Source organism: Carassius auratus, chromosome 32, assembly GCF_003368295.1.
Source record: "Carassius auratus strain Wakin chromosome 32, ASM336829v1, whole genome shotgun sequence".
Lineage (NCBI taxonomy): Eukaryota > Metazoa > Chordata > Actinopteri > Cypriniformes > Cyprinidae > Carassius > Carassius auratus.
Window position 1 is genome coordinate 25,465,230 of NC_039274.1, and position 21,549 is coordinate 25,486,778.

Sequence of the window (21,549 nt, forward strand, 5' to 3'; positions counted from 1 at the left end):
TCAGGGTGGAAGAGAGCACTGTTCATTCTGTGCAAATTTTCATTATTGGCTGAACTGTTCCTTTAATAATCACAGTATAACTAGTTTAAAATGTACATTAGATAACACAACCAAAGAAATAGTAGGTCAGTCCATTAGTCTCTTTCCTTGCTGTCATCCAGCCGTCATCGAACACGTCCGGCAGCAGAACTGACGGAAGAGCTTCTTCTCACACAGTCGGTTCGACTTGACCATCTCGCAGAATACTTCATCCGCTGGAAGAGAGAAAGAGAGGGTTCAGACTTCAGTCGTGTCTGTGTCTCTTTATCAAACACATCACACATCTGAATGATCCTGCACGTCACGTCCCAAAGTTTCTTAAAAAAAAAAAAAATTCTCAAACACACTTTTAAAAATTTAATGTTTCTATAGTGATGCCACAGAAGAACCATAGTTGGTTCCCCAAAAAAGCTTTCAGTGAACAGTGCTTAAATGAACCTTTTTCTGCATTTGAAAGGTTCCATGAATGTTCAAGGTTCCAATGGAACCACCAAAACCAATAAAGACCCTTTAGTTTTAAGAGTCTAGGATGAAACCCAAATGCCCTACACCTGAATGAGAGGTGCCACTAACAAAAGTGGACCGTCTTCTGTCTCTCTTTCTCCTCTCTGGGTGATCTGAAGCTCATGTTATGTAAGTTTGGACAGACAGGAGGTTCCAGGGAAATGAGGAGCAGCGGATCCTGGTGAAAGCATTGTTGCTGTCCTGCCAGTGCTCTGCCTCGCTCTGATCCTTCCAGCCTTTCACTCACGCACGACCCTCTTCCCTTTAATCTTCCCTCCATACGTCATTCTCTTCTGAAATCTTTTGTGTCCCTCTTTCTCCTCTCTCTAATGTCAGCGTTTATAGCTGTGCAAAAACAAACTTTGAGAAGCTTTGACGTCTGAGAGCCTCGTAAACACCCGAGTCAGGTCAGTTTGACACAACGTCATCCATATGAATTACTCCATGAGACTGTGATAACAGAAAGCTCCTTAAAACTTTGTGAAAAAATACATAAATGAAGAAATAAACAAGGTAAGGCAATTATATATCTTTTTTAACAATTATTTTATAATTGTTTAAAATGTATTTTTTAATTAAATATTAGCCTGATTCAGAAACAAAATTCTATTCAATGCATCAGTCACAGTAACTCACGAATCAGTCCTAAACTCACGTTGTCGTATGTTATTTAATGCTCAATGCCCCCGATTTGCAAATCAGTGCAATGATTGAATAGATAAAACATAATTAAATAGATTATCTAAATTCATTTTGATTAATCAATTATCAAGATGAAATCTCTTTTGTCAAACACAAAAATTAGATGTTTGACAGAATGTCCCAGTGACTCTTTTCCATGCAACAAGGGTGGATTTGAAAAAAAAAAAAAAAAGGATAATAAAGCACCTCTTTTAAAGTCAAACAGTTTGAGTGAACAGACCAAAACTGAAGTGCCGAACACCCCCCCCCCCAACAGAATAAAGAAAATCCTTCATGTTTGGAAGATGAGGGACAAAATGATGACAGATTTTGTATTGTGTTTTCACAGAGAAGCAACTGAAGACTTGAAGCACTGCCCTTGTTCTATGCAACAATACAGAAGAATGAAGGAAAATTACTTATGCACACACACACACACACACACACAACTGTGGGAATCCAATCATTCTCATAATGTTCAAATCTGTTAACAGATCTACGCACGTCCGTCACTGGATCTACAGTGCCATGGATGAATTGATGCGAGTTGTGAGTTTGCACTCTGAATTGTGTTATATTGTGTTGAGATGAGTGAAAGTGTGGGTGCTGCAAAATAATACAAATATTGTCTTTGTCACACAGTGCAGTAAATATGCAGCGCGACCAGTGTAGCCTAATTCACAAATTAATGACTCTTATGAACAGGAATGGAGAAGGTGGGCACGTCAGAAGGTGGCAGGTTTGAGTCTCGGTACCAGCAGGGGTCTCTTTCTGACACATGTGGAGAAAAGCGGAGCACAACAAACTGAAGGTACGTACCGTTGTTACAGGTGGCGTTCATGACGCAGGTCCGGCTGACGAGGCTGTATCCGTCCTTACACTGTGTGCAGCTCGCTCCAGGACCCTGACAGCTCAAACAGTGCTCCTCACACCTGAAAACACAACCAGAACCACACACCAGCTTCTGCTATTAATGTCTATAAAGACTGGGTTTGATAAATGACACTGACAGATTTCCAGAGAGCGACCGCCATCAACAGAGCCACGCTCTTAAAAATAAAAGTGCTTCACGATGCCATAGAAGAACCTTTTCGTCTAGATGGTTCCATGAAGAACCAAACCAAATTCTGTTTCACAAAAGGTTCCTTGTGGTGAAAGAAGGTTCTTCAGATTATTAGAAGGTAAGAAAGAGATGGTTCTTTAAAGAATCTTTGACGGAATGGTTTTTTGTGGAACCAAAAATGGATCTTCTATTGCATCGCTGTGAAGAACCTTTGGAAGCAACTTTATTTTTAAGAGTGCAGTGCAATGAATCATAAAGTGCTGCTTTAGTACAGGGTTTCTGGAGGGTTTTACCTTTTATGAAGGTGAATGTTAGACCTTTTTAAAGATCAAGAAAAGACAATTTAAGGAATCCACTAAATGAAACAAAATATGCTCTCTATACATAAATGTCCTGTACTAGCAAAGTTTGTCTTGTCTTGAAAATGTCTAAAGATCATTTACTTGAGAAGCAAAACAAGAACAAAATCTGCCAGAGGGCTCCGAAAAGTACATGAGGTTTTAACACCTTTTTAAAACTGGCACAAACTCTGTAGTACTTTTTAGTATAACTGATACGAGTCAAACTGTGCCATAAAACTGATTCTGGAGGAGAAACATTGAACTAATATGTATATTAGTGAGTGAATCCCCTAAATTCTAGTTTTGTGTGCATACAGAACAAAACTCACTCTTGAAACTGTGATGGATGATGCTGTTGTAGCACCGTTTTGCCATCTTACACGTTTGGGATCACTTATTTTTGACCAGAGTAATATAACAGCGGCCACTGACTCGTTATGTCTTGCAATTTTAACTTAACCACCGTCGACAAAGCTGTTGTGTTTTGTTTTTGTGTAGAAGGCTGCTTTGCAGCGCACACACTTGCAGGGTTGCCATGTCCATTTATTTTAATTGCTTATTATTTGGACTCAGCTAAAAAAAACATTCCAGTTTATAGAGTTAATAGAGTATGCGCAGGTCGTTATATTTTAGTATTTGGCATATTTAAGTTTGGATTTATTATGACCGTTTTCTTGTTTGCTGTTTTTTATAGCAAGATCTGGCAACATTGTGAGTCAAAATATACCTTGTTTACTGTGATTTCTTGTGTTGCAACTTTGATATGTAGTTAAATAATTTCAATAACAACAACTTGTCATGTGGTCTAAACATAAGCGTAACAAAATTGAAATTTCTGAGTGAACTGTCTTTTAATGTGGCATCAAAAATTGTGACGTTTTACTGGTATTGCAGTCAACTGAAATTTAAGTTTGTTTTTGAAAGTCTATTATGCTCACCAAGGCTGCATTTATTTGATAAAAAATACAGTAAAAACAGTAATATTGTACAATATTTTTACAATTTAAAATAACTGCTTGCTATTTGAATGCATGTTAAAATGTAATTTATTCCTGTGATGAAAAGCTGAATTTTCAGCTTCATTACTCCAGTCTTCAGTCACGTGATCCTTCAGAAATCATTCTAAAATGCTGCTTCGCTGCTCAAGAAATAAAGAAATAAATAAATAAATGCAATTATTAATATCAATGTTTAAAATAGTTGTGGTGAATACAAATGAATAGAAAGTTAAAAAGAAAAGCATTTATTTAAAAAAGAAACCTTCTGTAACATTATAAATGTCTTCACTGTCACTTTTGATTATTTTAATGCATCTTTGTTCAATTAAAAAAGCTTCAACAAAATCTTACTGACCACAAAGTTTTGATCAGTACTGTAAGTGTACAGGAAATAACCCGTATTCAGTGTTTATGCATCTTCATATGAGGATAAATATCTTTATACAGGCCTAGGCCCATTATGATTTGAAGGGGCTAATTAATCATTATAAAATACACACGCTCTGACTGACCTCAAAATGACAGGCTTTAAACCTGTCCTTGGCACTTTGTGTGTGACCTCGGTGCTCTTATGCAGTATTTAATATATGCACTTTGTCATTTGCTGTATATGAGTTCAAAGCGAATGTTTTCCAGTGTGGGTTGGTTACCTCAGGGCCACACTTTACTTCTGTTTAACGGCTGTCTGATCTATTTGCCTGCAGTGAAGCTCAACCGGACTCAGAGTCGGAGAAGAACCCGTTTCCACTGCAATCACCATCTGTGACCTTCATAAAAGCCTCTATTTGCTTGAGACAGCATTCATAAAGCAAAAGACTGTTGATTTATAAACTGTGGAGTGTCCCACTGCCCTTATGCTGCACATTACAAGAATCGAGCTGTAAATCTCAGCCATACACGAAAGATACGCTTTCTTCTACCCTTTCTCTCTGGTATTATCTGAAAAACAGATTGCTATTAGATCATTATGCAGATACAAAAAAGCATAAACTAAAAAATAACTTAAAATATAATTTATACGGACAATATATATATTTATAGATTTCAATAATATAAGAATATATAACTTGCATATGAATACAAAGTAAATATATTTATTTAATATTTGTATATAATTTATATGAACAGTAAATACAATACACATATATAAAATTCTAATGTGTGTGCATATATATTATATACAATACATATTTATAGAATGTAAGAATATATAATAAGAATATATAAGAAATCTATAAATATTTATTGTGCATTTAAGCAAATAAAATAAATGTGTATAAATATAAAATATTTTTTATATTTGTATGTAAATACTATATATCTTATATATGAAAAAATATTTAAATAATTATATATATATATATATATATATATATATATATATATATATATATATATATATATATAATTAAATGCATAAATTTAATTGTATAAAATTTTATACACAAAATGAATTCTTTATTAAATAAATACAATAAGTTAGTTTTATATATCGTGTGTGTGTGTGTGTGTGTGTGTGCGTGCGTGTGTGTGCGTGTGTTTGTGTCTGTGTGTGTGTCTGTGTGTGTGCGCTTGTGTGTGTATGTGTGTGTTCACATTTCTGCCAGAGAGCAATAAGAAAGAATTCCAATGTAAAAAGTACACAATCCTTTACCAAGGCTACAATTTCAACAACTGCAATTTCAATGAGACGGATAATCAGCCTTGATGACATTACAGTCGGAAACAAAGACAAAGAGGATGACCTGACAGAAAAATGTTAGATTGGTTGTCATAGAACTTGAAACTGTGCTTTGCAAGAATTTTAATTGTAACATTGTTTTTTTTTTTAAATATGAAACATCTTGAAAATGTTTAGCATTTTAAAGCATCATAGGTGTGCTCCAGCTGTCACTTTCAAAACTTCATTTAATGCACATTCATAAAGCACGAGCCCTGCTGGTCACATGAATGCAGCTGTACAGAGGTCATGTGAGACGTGTGGAGGACTCACTTGCGGCACATCCTCTGTGTGAATCCCGCCGCCTCTCCTCTGTAGTATCCAGGAGCACAGGTTCGGACGCACCTCCACTCCTGCTGTAGATAGTCTGGTGCACACTGAATACACTCCTCCAGTCCTGGACCTGCAAACACAAGCACACCGTTAGCTCAGTTCTCCGTTATTTACTGTCAATTTATTTCCCTCTGCCCCGCTGTGTCTATAACAGCTCTCCACATTTCAGCGAACTTGGAAAGCAAACAACTCGGGGCTTATCAGGCGTCTCTGGTGATTTGGTTTAATGAAGTAAGTTAATTAAGTTCAATAGCTGAGCAGCGACTCGTTCACTCCTGCGGTCCTCAAAACAATACACACACTTTCCTCTTCAGTTTCTCACTGTGAAAAAAGAAGACCTCATTTGTGTTCAGTTGATTTCATATTCTGTGAGTGTTATTGGAGTCTGCTCACATCGGTGATGTCCTGTGAGAGTACTGCACTGATTCTGAATGAGACTTTTGATAATAAATGGATGTAAATGGGGTTTCTCGACTCGTTCCTCAAGGTCTGCTATAGTCTAGCAGAATGTTATTTTCTAGTAATCCTGATGACCTTGATCAGCTTGTTCAGCTGAGTTTGACCAGGACTGGATTCAATTTCACCAGACCTTGAGTGGAGAAACTCTGATGTAAATAATAAAACCGGGACATTATCAATTCATCTGTATTGAGCTTTAAGATACTAAACTACAGTTTCTCCAACAGATGGCAACAAAACCTGAACAGGCAAAATTTTGTCTGAAATATAAGTTGGTCAATCTGAAATTCTTGTTTATAACGCTGCTGTATAAGTTTGTGCTGTTCTGAATATAATGACTGCCTACATTTACGTACACCTTTTGATTAATGCAAAACAAAATAATTAATAATGTATGAAATGTATGAAAAATGACCTAACTGTTTAAACATATAGGGATTCGAATAGGGATGAGATGGCAATAGAATAGAATAAAATAGAATAGAATAGAATGGGATGGGATAGAGTAGAATAGAATAGAATAGAATAGAATGGGATAGGAAAGGATAGCACAGGATAGAATAGAATAGAATAGAATAGAATAGAATAGAATAGAATAGAATAGAATGGGATGGGATGAAATAGGACAGGACAGAATTAAATAATATAATATAATATAATATAATATAATATAATATAATATAATATAATATAATATAATATAATATAATATAATATAATATAATATAATATAATATAATATAATATGATGGGATGAAACAGGACAGGATTGAATAACATAACATAACATAACATAATATGATGGGATGAAATAGAATAGAACAGAACAGAATAGAATCGAATCGAATAGAATCGAATCGAATCGAATCGAATCGAATAGAATAGAATAGAATAGAATAGAATAGAATAGAATAGAATAGAATAGGTTACCTGTGCATGTGGAGCAGGAGACATGGCAGGGGCTGCACTTCATTTCTTCCAGGTTAAAAAACGTTCCATTGGCACATTCTGGAACACAGGTCATTCCTGCCAGACTTTAATCAGGAAAAAGAGAAGAAGAAGAAGAACAGAATAAACCAGTTCAGCAGTTCACTGCAATATTTCCACAGCTTTAAAGAGAAAACATCATGAAAAGCAAAAAAAAAAAAATCTCTCAGCACATTAACATATGACTGATGACATTTACTTGACTTTTATGAACCTAAAGGTTTACTGACACCAAGAGCAAAACAAAAAATGCAATAATAATAATAATAATAATAATAAAAACAACAATAAAATTTGCAAAAAATATAAATCATCTATAGTAATTGTTGGTATTACTGTAACAACAGTGGACTTTTCATCATTTTAAATAAATAAATAACATAATGGCAATAAGAACTAAATAGTAAAGTCTGTGAATATGTGGAATAGTATATATATATATATTACTTAATGATGTGCCATATTTACCAAATTATACCTTATTTCCAACTTCTGACTTTACCAACATGCACAAAAACAGGTAAATCAGATAAATAATCAACAATCAAAATGTCATAATTCCCAATCGTAGACTCTAACTTCAAACTATTCACACCAAGACTAAAACAAATTATATATTAGTAAAACAATAAGAATAGTTAATAATAATGATTTTATTTTCAATTTTATAATATGATAATAAACCAAGTATTTTAATATTTAGAATAGTATTGTTATGTCACTTTAATGTGTTCATTATATTATTAACCCTTAAACGGCATCATTTATTATATTTCAATTATGTTTATAATACTGTAACAAACATGTACAAAATAGACAATTAAATAATTGTAATTATTTTTTGTTGAACAGTTAAAAAACATAAATATCATAACTGTGACGGCCCTATTTCCAAAAGTGCAGCTCCTTTAAGCTTTTAATGGTCTAAATGAGGGACAGATTGAAACTATCGTCAAGCTAAATCATATTTTCAAACAAATCAGTTCCCAGTGATTCTCAATCCAAGATGAGGCTTAATGTGTGTCTGAGAAAACAACTCTACAGTCTTCTTCACGGTGGTTTGATCTAGTCTTGGCTAAAAGAGCGGGTTTGTTATGGAAGTGGGGTATTGTGGGTCAGTGGTTGAAAATGACTTGCATTTCAATAATCATCTGAGCGAGTGTGACGCACATTTGCCCTCGATCTGCTCTTTAAAAAACACAGCAAATCACGATATATAACCCTGACAGATTAAATGCCGTCGAGAGGTCATGGCGCAAAGTGTCCTGTGTTTTACCCTTCACAAGACCAGACTGCCTTTCAAGAACTAAAGCCTGGTCTGTCCGGCTCATCTAAACCACAGCAAAGACAGCATGCATAAAGATGAGCAGATGTTCCCTAGATGTCCTGAACCCACACAAGACCCCAAAGCCTGACTTCTTACACTATTTCGTCCGCACCAGCATGAGGCTACAGATGTCATGGGAAATCAGAAATCCATATATATTATGAATCGAGTGCATAGAGGGGTCACAGCTCTGCCTTTTAAACTCAAATGGCTGCAAGAGACTTTTAAATGCTCATTTGGTTTATGCTCATTTATGCTGCAACCAAGCAGCAATCTAGTGACGATTAGATGATGCATCTCGACTGCCACACTATGAGAGCAGCAGTTCAACACGGGAAATGAAGCTGTGCATGTTTTACTCATCAGGATTTTAGAGCAATTGCAAAGCAGCTCTCATTTTCCAATCCTGTGCCACGTTGTTTAAATAGCAAATGCATTGGCGCTCATTTGTGGTCTAAAAAAGAGGTGTGTTCAGGAGCATTGTTGGTGGGTAGATTGTTGCGCCAAACCCAAACCTGGTCTAAAGTCTGGTTCAATATTTTTTCTTTGTTATTTAAAGAGCGCGTTAATTATATGCACCTATAGGCAGTTATACTACGCACGTACACTTTGCTTATTACACACACAGGGACGTGCAGCATCACACAAACATATTTACAAATTAAAATTTACATTCTGCCATGCAAATAGCAAGACCACCATGGTTCGAGCACATCTGGTTCTTTAAGGGGACGGTAAATGAGACTCTAATTGGTTTATTGCATGTTATGCACAAAAAACATCCATTACTCATTAAGAGAACAGGGACAGCCCATTTAGACCATGCGCCCGGGCGCTGACCACTTTCCCTTCGTTAAATTAACCAAAGTGGATTCAGACACGCCTTGAGTGCATCTGCACCGTGTGCTTTAGACCATGAGCTTAGATCGTTAAAACAGGGCCCTTGATGTTTATTAGTATTACCTGAAGCCATCTTTACAGGCCGTGCATCTGTCTGCATCTCGCAAGCATTTCAAACAGTTCTCGTGACACTTCAGACAACGTCTCTGGCCTGGAAAGAAAGAAGATGTGATGTGAAGCTCACACAGACGATCAAAGAAAGTTCTGTCAGGAGCACTATAGTCAAAGATAATTGACAGTCAGACTACGGTTTGGATTGGCAAAAACTCCCCATCAATGTAGCTTAGCATGGCTAAGAGCAGGGAGAGCAGTGATAACCCCATTAAGAAAACAGAACAGAACCAACATAAATGTAGCACATATCATTAATGTTCTTAATGGCAATTTAAAGTATCAACATCATTAAAAATAAAGGAGGCTGATTCAAAAAGGAATATCAGAAAGCCAAGTCCTGACTGTGGACGAAAGGAGGAGCTGGGGATGGAGGAGGTTAATCAGCTCCTGAGCAAAGAGATAAGCTGCTGAATGATACTGAATGGACCTTATAATGATGCTGTCACAGGAGTATTCTGAGAGGTAGACCTGGACCATGCTACTAACACTTGATTTCAATTAAATGAATAAGTCTAATTTTTATTATTTGATGAACAGATAAAACGTGTAAACTAACTATAAACTATTCACATCAAGAGTAAAATACAATAGTAATATTTAACAATAGCAATAACAACAAAAACTATAAGTTGATTTTTTTATTATTACAAAATGAATTTCCCGATACATATTATAAAAATAAATAATTAAGTATTTTCGGAATAGTACTGTCATTTTACCAGGTGAATTATTTTATTATCACTTAAAAAAAAAAACATGTTTTCACATCTGTTAGGCTTCATAAATGACAAAAAAACATTGTAAATAATTACAATATTTTTATATTTAAATGAACTACTTGAGGCATCATTTGCATGTTTTCAATGTTCTTTAGCCAAATTCAAAGGCAGAATCTTATGCATCCTTCACAGAGAAGACAATCCCATAATGCACTTTTAAAAAAGGAAAGTATAAGAAAAGCTGCTCATAAATATTATTGTTTATTACTGGAATATATATATATATATACACACATACATACATTCATACGTACACACACACACACACACACACACACACACACACACACACACACACACACACGTTTGTTTTTGTGAAAAGTGTGTTCATCCCATAGGTGTAATGGTTTTTATACTGTAGAAACTGTATATTCTATGGCCCTTCACCAACCCTACACCTAACCCTAACCCTCAAAGGAAACTTTGTGCATTTTTACTTTCTCAAAAAAAAAAAAATCATTCTGTATGATTTATAAGCGTTTTGAAAAATGGGGACATGGGTTATGTCCTCATAAGTCACCCTCTCCTTGTAATACCTGTGTCATACCCATGTCATTATACAGTTGTGTCCTGATATGACACAAGAACAAGAGCGAGCACACACACACACATACACACATTATATTGTAATTTTTTTTGCTTAATATTATAAAAGATGTATTATTAAAGTTATATGAGATTGAACATGTGGGTGAGTAAATATCGATTTAATTTACATGTTTGGATAATCTACTCTAGTAAAGCATGGTAAACACAACACCACATGTAGGTAGCATAATTATATTGCCTTTTTAGGGACTTTATTTTGCAGAAATTCAAAGGCAAAATTGTGCGTCCTTTTAATCCTTTAAAAAGAATGCAATCCCATGATGCACTTTAAAAAGAAGATTATAAATGTAATTTATTTGGATTACTAAATTAAAAAATTAACAAAAAAAAAACAAACAAACAATATGTGTTATTAGAATATCACATCATTAGCTTAGAAATATCTGGATAATTTATGCATAATTTACAAATTTACTTTAACTGGTTCACTATTCTTATAGCTTCGTATTGCTGGTGTTTATGACGTTCCTCATTTGTAAGTTGCTTTGGTTAACAGCGCCTTTTAAATGAGTAATTGTAAATAAACAATTATATTTTACTGCATTTTTTTTGAATGTTAAAAATATAATAAATGTAAAAATCTATATATTACTCCTCAATATAAGTTTATTTCTGACACCATTAGAGAATCTTTCCTAAATGACAGACCGCTGTATTCTGGGAGGTGTTCACTAGCTGCATGTGGTGCTATGGAAGCTTCAGCTTAGTAAAGTGAAGTGTGCATCAGTGGACGTCCCGTCTCCGCTGGACTCACCGCTGTCGGGGAAGCAGCCGGCAGGACATGTCTCCACACAGGTGCTCTCCTTCGAGTAGAAGTAAAGCCCTCTCCGGCAGGACCGGCACTCGTTCGGCCCACGAGCCACACACTTCTCACAGCCGCGGTGACAGCGGCGACATCTGCGGACCTCTCCGTCCTCAAAATAACCCAGAGGACAGTGACTAACACACGTCCTGTGAGGAGGACAAGAGATAAGTGTAAAGAGAAGCTGAAGAATAAATCTGTTTGACAATGAGGAAAACTAAACAGACTTTACTATACTGTATATGTTCAATATACTGTACTACAATATGTAATGATTAACCGCGAGTCGGTTGAAAATCGATTCAAATATGTGATGCACAAATATGTAACCACAAAACCAGTCATAAACGAAATTGTCTTTTCGAAGATTTATACATTGTCTGAAAGCCGAATAAATCCACTGGTGTATGGTTTGTTAGGATCAGACAATATTTGGCCGAGATACAACTATTTGAAAATCTGGAATCTGAGGGGGCACAAAAATGATTGTCTTTGAAGTTGTCCAGATGAATTCTTAGCAATGCATATTACTAATCAAAAATTACGTTTCGATATATTTATGGTAGGACATTTACAAAATATCTTCATGGAACATGATCTTTACTTAATATCCTAATGATTTTTGGCATAAAAGAAAAATACAATGTATTTTTTATCATTTTTTGGCTATTGCTAAAAATATACCCCAGAGACTTAAGACTGGTTTTGTAGTCCAGGGTTAGTTTAAGTATTTGCTACTGAATGTTCAAATGCGGAGTTTTGCGTGTCACGAGTGTGTGTGTGTGTGTGTGTGTGTGTATGGAGAGAGATGTGGATGCTTCATCACTGCGTCTGTCACACCACTCTGTTCCTCTTTCAGGCTTGAACTGATGGTAAAACTAAGGACATTATTAACTGTCTTTACATTTATTTTAAAAGATGAAACTCATGATTATGGAAAGGGGCATTACATTTCCTACGAGTGCTTGCGGTGTTCGGCCAATCACAATGCACTGGGTCAGTTGGCCAATCAGAGCAGACTGTGCTTGTCAGAAGGAGGGACTTTATAGAAAACGACTCGTTAGATAGAGGCGGGGCATAGAGGACCTACAATAATATACAGTATTTGAAAAATAATGTTTTTTTTAATTATTAAATATGCCCCAAATAATGATCTTTAAAAAAGCATCATATTACCCTTTTAAGTATGTCTATATTTTATTAATTTTTATTTTAGTTTTAGTTTGACTTGATGAATAAATGTAAAATTCTTCCATTAAAAATGTAGTGTAATTCAATTGTATTTATTTCTTTTTATTTCAAATAATGAAAATGTTTGTTTTTTTTCCCCCATGATTTTAGTTTTAGTCAACTATAATAATCCTACAGGGCAAAACTGAAAAAACAAACAAAAACAAAAACCCCTCATACTTTGATTTTGGACACACTATCTGTAACACTAAACCAATTCAGAGTAGAAATGTCCTTCTGGCACCTGCCGGTCTTGAGGCTGCCCAGACTGAAGTGAATGCAGTTGAGGCAGTGATCGGCGTCCGGCCCGTCGCAGCCCTGATCTCCACATTCAGGATGACACGGACCTGAAATACAGTCACAAACCAGCAGGGGATAATATAACATCTATAGTTATTCATTTAACATACACTCTGACTCAAAGCCACTTGCAAATGACTTGCATGAAGTCTTCAGAGAGTCAACAATATTCATCGTAAACAACGATGTCAGGTTTATAATAATAAATCTCATAAGGTTGATAAAGAGGATCAAATATAAGAAGTCAAGTCAAGACAGCTTTGTTTATATAGAGCTTTACACAGTACAGATTGAGTCAAAGCAGCTGACAGTGTTAAACAGGATAATAGTGTTTCAATAATGCAAGAGTAATATACGTCTTATCTACATTTATGTTTTAAGTTGTTTACATGGTTTCTAGGTTGAAGACATCATTTATTTTACACTATCAACAAGCAACAGGTACCATCACATTTATATATAAAATACATACAGTATTCATTTTATCATACTATTCATTAAAACTGAGACACATCAAAATCCTATCAAGAGTTTTTTTTTATATTTTGCTTCAATATTAGGACAGTACCAATATATATATATTTCTGTAGCTCATATTTGTTTGGCTTTTATTTTGAACATTAATAAAAAAATTTTTAGACCATTAATAAATAAAGTGTCCAGGATACATCACCTGATCCTTGTGCGTGTTTAAAATACATTTTTATATATACACTACCATTCAGAAATTTGGGGTGAGTACGATTTTTATTAAAATAAAAACTTTAATTTAGCATTAAATTGATCAAAAGCGACAGTAAAAACATTTAAAATGATTTCTATTTCAAATGCATCCTGTTTTTAAACTTTCTATTGATCAAAAAATCATGAAAAAATTATGTTTACACTAAAATATGAAGCAGCTCAACTGTTTTCATTATTGATTATAATCAGAAATGTGTCTTTAGCAGCAAATCAGCATATTAGAGTGATTTCTGAAGGATCATGTGACACTGAAGACTGGAGGAACGATGCTGAAAATACAGCTTTGATCACAGGAATAAATTATATTTTATCATATATTACAACAGAAAACTGTTATTTTAAATCATAATAATATTTCACTGTTTTTACTGTATTTTTGATCAAATAAATGCAGCCCTGATGAGCAGAGGATTAAAAGATGTCCCCGAACTTTTGAACTTGTCTAGGTATTTCTGTGAGTACCATTATATTCCTCCTCTTCCTCGTCTTCATGCTCAGGGGCTCCTGTGTTTTTCAGCTCCTTGCCTGCTGTGCTCGAGTGCTGGGGACTCTGGGATTGGTAGGGGTGCTCAGCCGTGCCGTAAAGGGTGAGTGTCCACTCCTTCAGCTTACCTGACAGAGAAGAAAGAAAGAGCAAGACAGCAAGCCATGAAGTGGACAGAGAAAGTTCTGCTATGCATTCAAATTAAACACATCAAATCCTGACGAGAAAGAGGATGTGCATACATCCAGATCTGCACCATAGCTCAAAGGTACTCAAAAGTACTGAGAGTCAAAAAAATATTAATAATAACGAAAAATAAAGTAAATTATAAAGTTTATATTTTTAATCATAGTTTTAATAAAATAAAATATATAATAATATAATATATTAAATAATATAATTAATTAAATATAATATAATTTATTAAATATTATATGAAATAATTGTAATTGAAAAAAATACATTTAATTTAATTAGATAAATATTATTTTATATAAAAAAATACATTTTAAATAATTAAGATAATCATTAACAAGATAATTATGAAATATAAATACAAATAAATTGTAACTTAATTAAAACAAAATACATAAATAGTAAAATAAAATAATAAAATATAAAATTCAAGTAAAAATAAAAATTATTCAATTAAAAATTATGAAATAATACAATGAAAAACAATATTAGAAAGCACAATAAAATAATTCTAACAATGTAATGACTTGAAATGAAATTATTTATAAAATTATATAAAAAAATACTGAAGTTGGAAGTATTACACATCTGCACAATGGTGAGAAACAACATAATACAGTGTGAAAGCAAACTAGTACTGAAGGGAAAATCAAATTCAGCTGCATATTAGCTTTATATTGAATATGATTAGTCTCTGAATTTGGGAATACAGTCAGATATGTGAGTCAGATGTTTATATTGTGTCTAGACTGAACATGATTAGCAGCGCAGCACCCTGACGTTAGATACTGAGCCTCGTTCCTCGTTCCTTACCCAACACCTCAGGGTTACGCCGCTGAGACGGCGAGTCTGAGACCTCCAGCGTCCACGTGCCCTCCGCTCTCTCCCCCCAGCAGTGAACCGTCATGAACTCCCAGTTCCTGAAGCCCTCGTGGGAGTTATCAAACAATCTGGAAGACGGAAGAAACACAGGTCAACGTTACAGAGAGAATAACGAAAATAAGGAGATCAGACCAAGTCATGTGTTACGCTGCATCACTAATAACTGCTCGTTATTCACAGTGAAGAAGATCACTCAAAAGAACCTGAACCTCCTCAATAACAGATGAGAAATTAACCATCTAAAGTGTAAACCTTTACTAACAAGCTAAAGATTAAACTGTTTCTAACTAATGTGGTTTGGAAGGACATGAGGGTGAGAAAATGATGAATTAACCATTTAAAGTATTTCAGAGTGAAACAAAATATTTAATGAGAATAAAAGGGGTGGGTTTTTATCAACAACAGAACCATATATATGTTTTATCATTCATAGATCTTTAACCATACAGATTTGCCTTAAAGAAAAAAATGTATATACTAATTATACTAATAATGTTTTTTTAATGTAATTAATTAAATAATTCAAGATAAATGTATAAAAATCAAGCAAATTGATACACACACACACCTACACACACACACACACACACTGATCTATTAAAATGATCAGATTTTCCTTCAAACAAATAAACAAACAAGCAAATAAATGATACAATTCAATTAAAAATAAAAATAATTCAACTAAGAATATTGAAATAATAAAATAAAAAACAATGTTAAAAAGTACAATAAAATAATAAATGAAAATAAAACAGATAGAATAAAAAAAATTAGAAAGCTAGTGTTATTTTTTTTTTTAAGAAAACAAGCAGCAAATGAATAGAGTGTAAGTCTAAAAGGGACCATTTTTTGTTGTTGTTGTTTTTCAGAACAGAATTAGAGAGTGCTATTATTATTGTGTTTTAAAACAACAAAAGAGCAATACCAAAATAAATTCATAACACTGTCTGTCTATGATCATTTAGTCATTAATGACTAAATGCTGCATTTGGTTTAACATTAGCTAATAGCCTTTGGTTCTTGCTGCTTATGAGCAGTATGAACAAAACACAGTTCTCCCCGTCCACAATCACACTACTGATGAGAGCTTTGCAAAGCCGCACTTTCTGAACTCGGCCCTCTCACAGCCCGCGTTAACAGACTTTGATGGTATTTTGCACCACCAGTGAGGTCCTGACCACAGCATCCCTCTCCATAGTTCAAGGCAAATGTCTTTCCTGTTGATTCGCAGGCGTTATACAGCTAACGCTCCATCGACTCCACGATTTGACTCTCAGCACTGAAAGGCTGGGGTGAGAGAGCAGCACTCGGGGCGATCGCTGGCCGTTAATAAATGCTCTCCGAAGCCGGGAAGCACCATGAGACTGTCACATCTGTTATTACAAAAGCAGACGCGCGGTGGGAGATGTTTGTGCAGGGGAGGATATTGACAGCTCTTCTGTCTCCACGCGCTAAATAAGACACAGAACGTCAAAACAATACGCTTTCTGTGGAGGAGTGAGAATGGAAACACGTTCACGAAGACAAAAGAGAGTGACGAACATTGTTATGGACAGAAGACGGCTCTGGCATTTAATGTTTGAAGAGACATGTTTCCTTCAAAAAAAATAAATAATTGTGTGACTTCCTCAAAAACTATAATTTTTATAAATCAATTAATTAATTAAAATGCAGTGTATACAAAATATTCAGACTTTTCAGATTTTATGTTGCAGACTTATGCTAAAATACTTTATTATGTACATTTAGTGATATTTTTGCAATTTAAATGTCTAAAGAGCCACATTCCTGCCAATGTAATATCCTCCAAAACCGAGGAACAAAAATATTTACAAATTAAAATAATAATTACTGTAATAAAAGAAAAAAATGAACATGAAACAAATGAACACGAAAATATAAAATAACAGTGCATTCAGAAATGTTTATATTTTATATTGTAGATTTATGCTTAAAATACTTAAGTTTTCTTTACACATTTGATTTGAGTTTTTTTTCTGACATATAAATGTCTGAAGAGCCATATTTCCCCCAAAATTTGAATAAAACTATGCAAGATTTTCAGATATAAACAGGTAAATAACTTGTAAATATATTTTTTTCTTTTTCTTTTTCACTGCAGCCTAATGCTAAAATTCGTATAATTATTTTACATATTTTTTATTGACTTTTTAGTCACACAGGAAGGATTTTTCACACAATTAAATTTGTGAACTATCCTCCGAAATCAAGAACAAAACTATGCCAGATTTCAAATAATAATACCTGTAATAACAAAAAAATGTGTATTACGTTTTATAGATTTGATTTCTGTGACATTTTTCTCATTCAAATGTCTAAAGAGACACAGTTCTCCCATTAAAAGCTGTGTAAAATTAAACATAATTAAATGACTAGTGCATTCAGAAATTATTCAGACAACATTATTTATGTTGCAGCCTTATGCCAAAATACTTGAAATTATTTTAGATATTTCATTTTGTTGACATTTTTTTTTGCTTATGTCCTCTGTAAGATTTGGGTGCTGAGGCAGGAGCAGAGTGATTTGGAGCGTGTGAGAGTTTTATTCATGAGGGTTATAAGAATGATGCTCAGGATCTCTCAGTGCTCATAATCGTGCAGGAAAAACTGCTGAGCGAATACTAAACCATACACAAACCTAGAGGAGAGAGATTTAGGAGAGAGCATAGCGTCGAGACCAGCAGAGAGGATATCAAACCGCTGCGTGATTGACAGCACGAAGCTCCCAGTGTGACAGAAACCAGAGAAGCACGTGTGGACTCCTCTAGAATACACTACGGGAAAAGCAGCATATTACCACATTAGTGTGTGTATGAGGGAAACCTAAGGTCTTGAACACTACAAGTGTCTTTAGAAGAGACAGAGCACAAGCTTTTATTTGTTTTGTAGCACATACATTTTTGCAATAAAAATTTCATATAACAACAGTTGTATCAATGGCTGATCAAGCTCCAAAAAAGCACCATAAACGACAACCTAAACAACCCGTGTGCTATATTAGAAGATTTCTGAAGTCATATGTTTGTGTGAGAAAACAAAACGGATTTGTATGACATCAATCACTGCACACTACACACAAATATTTATATTTTTGTGCACAAAGAAAACAAAAAATACCGACTTTATTCAACAATTCTTCTCCTCCGTGTCACTGTCCACTGGCTCTCGTGAGTGCGCATCAAAGATTGAGACGAATGTGAAGAAATTGTTGAATAAAGTTGTTGTTTTTTACAGTCAAAAATCTGGGTGTTATATTAGACAGCAACTTGTCTTTTGAAAATCATATTTCCCATGTTACAAAAACTGCATTCTTCCATCTTAGAAACATTGCCAAGCTACGAAACATGTTATCTGTTTCTGATGCAGAAAAGCTAGTTCATGCATTCATGACCTCTAGACTGGACAATTGTAATGCACTTCTAGGTGGTTGTCCTGCTTCGTCATTAAACAAGCTACAGGTCGTCCAAAATGCAGCAGCTAGAGTCCTTACCAGGTCAAGAAAATATTACAGTCTCTGCACTGGCTACCTATTAAGTTCTGTATCAGTTACAAATTATCATTACTTACCTATAAGACCCTAAATGGTTTAGCTCCAGCGTACCTAACTAGCCTTCTACCACGCTACAACCCATCACGCACCCTAAGGTCACAAAACGCTGGACTTTTGGTAGTTCCTAAGATAGCAAAGTCCACTAAAGGAGGTAGAGCTTTCTCACATTTGGCTCCCAAACTCTGGAATAGCCTTCCTGATAATGTTCGGGGTTCAGACACAATCTCTCTGTTTAAATCTAGATTAAAAACACATCTCTTTCGCCAAGCATACGAATAATGCATCTCATAATTTGTGATCTGATCAAAAGCACATTATTATTCATTAGCTTGGGTTAAACTAATTAATTTTACATGGTTGGATCAGCAGCTATGCTAATGATGTCTCTATTTGTTTCTATGTTTTGCTTCAGGATTTAAATCCCGTGGTAACTAGGATTTACACAAGCTCCAAACTAACAAATATTGCTATTTACTATGCCATCACATTATAATTGCAGTTAATAATGATTGTCTGATTGACTATGTCTCATATACATTTTTCCAAAAATTTCTGCAATATGCACATTACCTGACAGTCACCGCTGCTTAGCTACTACTAAGTATTGTAGAAACTGAATTTTCTATAAAATTGCTTTGCAATGATTTGTATCGTAAAAAGCGCTATACAAATAAACTTGAATTGAATTTAATAATGTTCTTACAATCTTTCTGGGCCTGGTAACATTTCAGTTGCATTGCTGTCTATGGAGGACCAGAAAGCTCTCGGATTTCATCAAAAATATCTTCATTTGTGTTCTGGAGATGAACAAAGGTCTTATGGGTTTGGAACAACATGATGGTGTGTAATTAATGACAGAATTTTAATTTTTAGATGAATTATCCCTTTAATGTATTACATTGTACTGTTTTTATTAGTGCAGTCAAATGATTAATCACGATTAATCGCATCCAAAATAACAGTTTTTGTTTACATATCATATGTGTGTATACTGTGCACATTTATTATGTATATATAAATACAAACACGTTCATGTATATATTTAAGAAAAATATGTTATGTTTACATCTTTAATATATTTATATAAATATTAAATAACATAACATTAGAATAAACATGTATATACATGTAAATATTTTCTAAAAATATACTGTATGTGTGTGTATTTATATATAGATAATAAATATACACGGTACACACACGTACGTTATGTAAACGAAATGTTTTATTTTGGATGCGATTAATCGGTCTTATTTTATATCTTAAAAACATTTAATACAATTATTTAACATAAATATTTACAGACGGACAGATTGACGGGTAGATCGTTTTTGTTGTTGCAGTCACTGTGTAGTGCGTAATAAAAAAAATTTCCTTTAATGCATTTTCTTCGAAGAACATGATTTTTTTAATGTACTTTCCTAAAAACAGATATAAATCTAAAGAAACACGCTGGTGCTTCGCACACTTTCTTCTCTATCGCAATGAGTTGTAGAGCTCAAACAGATGACGCAAGATCAAACTCTTTCATCACTTCCTGTCCCCTCTCCACAATCCAGCCGATAAAAGGCAGAAACCACTGAATCTATAAAGTGGTTGTTTGTAATGTATCACCTCTGAGCCAGCAGCGTTGATCGCGTCCCTGATGGGGATACGAGGCTGATCTCCAGGTCTCCTCTGCGTGGGTGGATGATGAGGACGCGCACCACCACGTGCTCCAGAAACACCACCCGCTGATCCGGCTGATCGCTGCAGCCGTTGCTCGAGATGCTGGCGTTCAGCTTCTGATCTGCTCGAATATACCTGCAGGAGGATCCAAGGGGGTCAGCAGAGAACAGGTCAGAATGTAAAACACAGCCCTGCATTCACTGACACAATATTAGACTGTCAAGATGTGTGTATATCATACGAAACACGGATTAAAAACACTTCAGGTTATGTGTGCCATAAGTAGCACTGGCAAATTTGTAGCAATAGCCAACAATACATTGTATGGGTCAAAAGTATAGATTTTTCTTTTATGACAAAAATCATGAAGATATTAAGTAAAGATCATGTTCCATGAAGATATTTTGTAAATTTCTTACCATAAAATGTATTATCATCAGCAATATGCCCTATTTGTCCAAGTGAATTGACAACTTTAAAGGCAATATTCTCAATATTTTTTGCAACCTCTGATTCCCGATTTTCTAACACACCACACATTAATGGAAAGCTTATTTATTCAGCTTTCAGGTGATGTATAAATCTCAGTTTCAAAAAATGTATTCATATGAGAGCATAGATAATAAATAGTTACTGATTTTGAAAACATTGTAAAAAGCTTTCAGACACTTGATGTCTCCTGAATAACATAAACAATAAATGTTTAACATTTTTAAAGGGAAGCATAATTTTTTTTTTAAAGGAAAGCATGAATTACATAAGTGGATGGTAATTTTTACTGTCAAAAATTTTAAAATAGGTAAAAAAATAACTCCATAA

The 21,549-nt window shown here is 34.4% G+C and overlaps 1 protein-coding gene across 1 annotated transcript in view; it reads right to left on the reverse strand.

Annotated features, from left to right (window-relative positions):
- Positions 1–21,549, reverse strand: part of LOC113051929 (proprotein convertase subtilisin/kexin type 6-like) — a 52,008-nt gene continuing 30,459 nt past the window's right edge. Inside the window, exons 12-21 of the mRNA XM_026216120.1 lie at positions 20,677–20,865; positions 15,423–15,559; positions 14,393–14,542; positions 13,131–13,233; positions 11,609–11,805; positions 9,416–9,503; positions 7,069–7,172; positions 5,620–5,749; positions 2,044–2,156; positions 1–254 (exon numbers count right to left, since the gene is read on the reverse strand). Coding sequence (XP_026071905.1) covers positions 154–254; positions 2,044–2,156; positions 5,620–5,749; positions 7,069–7,172; positions 9,416–9,503; positions 11,609–11,805; positions 13,131–13,233; positions 14,393–14,542; positions 15,423–15,559; positions 20,677–20,865 — 1,312 coding nt within the window. The 3' untranslated portion in view covers positions 1–153. The remainder of the gene's footprint in view (positions 255–2,043; positions 2,157–5,619; positions 5,750–7,068; positions 7,173–9,415; positions 9,504–11,608; positions 11,806–13,130; positions 13,234–14,392; positions 14,543–15,422; positions 15,560–20,676; positions 20,866–21,549) is intronic.